At 35.9% G+C, this 4521-nt stretch overlaps 1 protein-coding gene across 1 annotated transcript; it reads left to right on the top strand.

Moving 5' to 3' along the window:
• On the top strand, positions 202–4242 carry LOC107613163 (ultraviolet-B receptor UVR8). Its single transcript, XM_016315026.2, has 6 exons — positions 202–1164; positions 1612–1818; positions 2320–2430; positions 3028–3396; positions 3492–3599; positions 3696–4242. The coding sequence occupies exons 1-6, from the start codon at positions 826–828 to the stop codon at positions 4032–4034; spliced, it is 1473 nt and encodes a 490-aa protein (XP_016170512.1). The 5' UTR covers positions 202–825; the 3' UTR covers positions 4035–4242.

Raw genomic sequence — 4521 nt, 5'->3', positions numbered from 1 at the left:
ACAGCTCACAAAACCCTACTTTTTTTTTTTCCTTTTAATCGTGTAATTCTCAAAAAGAGTGAAAAGAACCATCAAACCAATCCACACCCTCGATTTGTTTCTTTAACTTAACTGGGTTTCGATCTTCAAGCCTTCACCTTGATTGGTTTTTTATTGTTTGCCCAATTGAATTCAAATTCTCTGGAAAAGCTAGCTCCTTTACCTTTTGTGGTAGGGCTAATCACTATTTGTTTCGTTTCACTTGCTTCTATTCTTATCTCAAAGACCCACTTTTGATTTTTTTTTTGTCCCAAGTTGCCTCAATCATTGGATCAGTCTTTGGTTCGAATTCGATCTACTTTGGGAGCTTAGTTTATTGTTTTCCAAGAAAAATTCACTCTTTTCTTCTCTAAGTGTGTAGAATTGTGGTCTGTGTCTTTATCAAGTTGCAGGTGAAGAGGGTCTTCTTTGATCTTCAATTTTTGTTTTCTTTATTGATTTTTTTAGTTCTTGGGGGTGTGTGAATATTAGTTCTCTTCTGATGTTTTGTTTCCAATCACTGTTTCAACCATCACACGCAAACTATCCATCTGGACCCCCTTTTTCATACTCAATCTCCCATGTTTTTCTTCTTCCTTCAGATGTGTTCTTCATATGCTGCTTCAATTGCCTGAGATTTCGTCTCAAAATTTGATGCTTTTGTTCAAGGAGGGGTTGCTGTGTCACACTCTGGAATTTCCCTGCAAATTGTTTGAAACTTCTATTCAAAGTTAGTTTTTCTTTGGAGAGACTTAAAAAAAAGGAGAAAAAAGTGTGTGAAAGAGTGAAAACTGAAAACTGTTAATTATGGTGGATCGCTTTAGGCCTGTTTCCATTGAAGAGTTACCTTCACACTTGATCTTAGAGATTCTGTGCTCGGGAAGGTTAAGTGCAATAGACCTTGCTTGCTTGGAGCTTACTTCAAAAACTTTTGGTGGTAGCCATGGATTGTATCCATTCAAGTTTAGTTCATTGGTGGACTTTGCTGCATTTCAGTTGTGTGCCTCCCATATTATCTACTCTAAGACGAGTTTAAATTCTCAGAAGGAGTTGTATGATCGATGCGGCGCAAATTGGAAGCGGGTCTTGAGGTTCTTACAGTCTGTTGAACAATCCTCTGAGATGGTGGAGACATCAGCAGGCAATGTACTATTTTCATTGTATCATAGAATGAACTTCTGTTTTGATGTTCAGAAAATTGATGTTTTGTTAATGGTTTATTGTTTACTTAGTTGAATTAAATGTTGTCATCTTTGAATATGATCACGTAGGGAATCTCTGAAGGCTGAGGATATTTTCTCTTTACATGGTTTACCACATTTCCTTGACTTTCTCTCTGTGTTAATACTGTGATAAGTATGAAATAATTCACTTGTGAAAGAATTAGAAAAGAGAAGGAAATGAAGCTGGAATTTTGAATATTACAAACTTACTTTTCATAGCACTCACAACATTGCAATGATGTTTTAAGAATAAAAATTAATTTGAATAGTTATGTTGTTCTTTGTTACTTGCACTAGTATTGGTGTTCTTATTGTGCTTTTTATAGAATAAATGGAGAGCTGTTACTGATAAAATTCAATTTAATGGCAGATGCAAATTACAACTGGAAAGTATCACACCCTGTTGATCAGCAATTCCTCTGTCTACTCTTGTGGTTCTGGATTATCTGGTGTACTTGGTCAAGGGCCTGAAACACAATGCGTAGCATTTACCCGGATAAGTTTCCCACCTTTGGCACGTGTAGTTCATGTATCAGCCTCCTTTAATCATGCAGCTTTTGTTATGCAATCTGGAGAGGTTTGTGACAGCTTGACCTCTATTTAATTAGTTTTGTTTCATGATGGTGCATTGGTATGAACTATGGAACATAAAATGTATCTTGAATTGATTGTAATCAAAACTATTATTGGGCTTGCACAAAAATCTTGATTTCATGGTTTAGTTGGTTTCTTTGGAATAATATCATAAGCTCATAGTGAAGTCTTCAAGAATTTGATGGCTATATTCCCTGCTATTATGAACCAATCCATTGTAAGTTTTGGACAAGCATGTGCTTTTTCCTCAGTTAAAGACCAAAAATATATTGGTGATATCATTAAAACCATTTTGTGCTTAACACCTAAAAGCACAAGATATTAGGATATGTAGATCATAAAGGAGCAAATGTTCTTGTCAAAGATATGTATTTCTCATCATGTATTTGAAGAATATTTCGTGGAACTGAAAAGGATGGTTTTCTATTGTTACTTGATTTATTCTAGTTTCCAATATTAAAATGAGACTTTACTACTGGCGCAGGTATTCACATGTGGAGATAATTCATCTTCTTGCTGTGGCCATAGCGATACAAGCCGACCGATTTCCAGGCCACGTCTTGTTGAATCCCTGAAGGGAGTCCCTTGCAAGCAGGTAAAATTCAAATTGCTATCAGAATAGTATGTTTTGTTGATTATAGATGTTCAATGAGTTGAAAGATTTTGTAGTTTATTGAATGCAACTGTTGATTTCATGAGATAAGTAGTCTCACTTTTTTACCACGAGAACGAATTGCTCATCTCAAACCTCACTTTGGTTTGAATACTCATAATCTTCTTTTGTTTTGTTTCTTTTTGTTTTAGATATCTCGAGATCAATTGTTAAGCCTTAACCAAGTTATCTAAGGGGTCTCTTATGGAAGTGGATTATAATATATATACATACATATATTTGAGAAATTGTGTTGTTTCAAGTTAATATATACTGGCAAGTCTTATGGCTAATCTCAATAACTGTACATTCAAGTAGTAATAGGCATAAGATGTTCCACCACTGTGCTATATTTAGTAAGGGGTTCTTTCTAGTCGTATCTAACTATACTGTTTCGGTTGAACATACATAATTCAATTATATATCTCCCTCCCTTACTGTTCCTTTTCAATTCCACTGTTTTCTTTTTTTTATTGTTCCATGAAGCCTGCCTCTCTAAGATCTCTTGTAAAAATATTGAAGTATGAAAAGATGTCTCAGGTTGCAGCAGGGCTTAACTTCACAGTCTTCCTCACTAGACAAGGTCATGTTTATACATGTGGAACCAATTCGCATGGCCAACTTGGCCATGGTGACTCTCAGGACAGACCAACTCCAAAAATGATTGAAGTCCTTGGTAATGCAGATCCTGTTGTTCAGATTGCTGCTGGACCAAGCTATATCTTAGCTGTAACAGCGAACGGAGCTGTATACTCCTTTGGGTCGGGGGCTAACTTCTGCCTTGGTCATGGGGAGCAACATAATGAGTTTCTGCCACGTGCTATACAGAAGTTTAGAAGAAAAGGTATTCATGTTGTCCGTGTATCTGCCGGGGATGAGCATGCAGTGGCACTTGATTCAAATGGATTCGTGAGTTTTATTAGACATTTCTGTTTGTTGTGGCTGGGTTCCATAATTGAAGTTCTTGCAAGAATTGCACTAATTATTGGTTTGATGGCGGCCAGGTATATACGTGGGGCAAGGGATACTGTGGTGCTCTTGGCCTTGGGGACGAGATTGAGAAAACTACCCCCGAGATTGTGACCGGTCTTAAGAATCACTTGGCTGTTCAGGTATTGCACTTTTTTAAAAACACTATGAAAAGATTATCTGAAAACTGACGTATTTTGATTCATTTTCATATCATAAGTGTTTATTGTTACTTGAAGGTCTGTGCAAGAAAGAGGAAAACTTTTGTGCTAATTGATTCTGGTTCAGTCTATGGCTTTGGTTCGATGGGATTCGGCAGCCTGGGATTTCTCGACAGAGGGGTATATGATAAAATCTTGAAGCCAAGAATCTTGGATACCTTAAAAACTCACCGTGTTTCACAAATTAGCACTGGATTGTATCATACAGTGGCAATCACAAGCAGTGGAAGGATATTTGGATTTGGAGACAATGAAAGAGCACAACTTGGTCATGACACATTAAGAGGGTGCCTTGAACCAACTGAGATTTTCGTCAAAGAAGATTCTTCACAAGAAAATATAGATCCCGACATTTGAAAACCTCCACAAAAAGAAACCTTATATTAGTTTTTGTGGTAAGGATAAATTAGTAAAGTTCACTGTTTTTTACTAATGTTGTATCATTATAGTAAAGAAATTGTAACACGCAAGGCACTTAACATTTTTCAATATTTAAAATACATTATTATTAGGAATTTATAGACTGTAATAATTGTCCTTAAAATACATTGTCACTGTTGTAAGCAAATTATGATCATTTACTTAATGTATTGTTGTTATGATTATTATTGTTCGTATTTTTGTCTCAATGCAAGTATCTACGTCAATCTTATTGTTAGGAATTTGACTTATTATTATTCATTGTAGTTCAAAAAAGTATTTAGAATAGAGGCTGTGTGGCATTGTAACATGTTTGCAGTGGGGGGCTATCGTGAAAATTTTGAGGATGTGATAAAGTGTTTATGAGGGAAGTGATTCAAGAAAAATCCATAGGTGTGGCTATTCTTGCTAGAGTGGCAACAGT

This window comes from Arachis ipaensis, chromosome B08 (assembly GCF_000816755.2).
Source record: "Arachis ipaensis cultivar K30076 chromosome B08, Araip1.1, whole genome shotgun sequence".
NCBI lineage: Eukaryota > Viridiplantae > Streptophyta > Magnoliopsida > Fabales > Fabaceae > Arachis > Arachis ipaensis.
This window is presented reverse-complemented; position numbering and strand designations above follow the sequence as displayed.

Coding starts and splice junctions, on each gene's coding strand:
- LOC107613163 (XM_016315026.2), top strand. CDS start 826: ATGGTGGATCGCTTTAGGCCTGTTTCCATTGAAGAGTTACCTTCACAC. Junction 1,819..2,319: donor TTGTTATGCAATCTGGAGAG/GTTTGTGACAGC, acceptor CTACTGGCGCAG/GTATTCACATGTGGAGATAA. Junction 3,600..3,695: donor AGAATCACTTGGCTGTTCAG/GTATTGCACTTT, acceptor TGTTACTTGAAG/GTCTGTGCAAGAAAGAGGAA.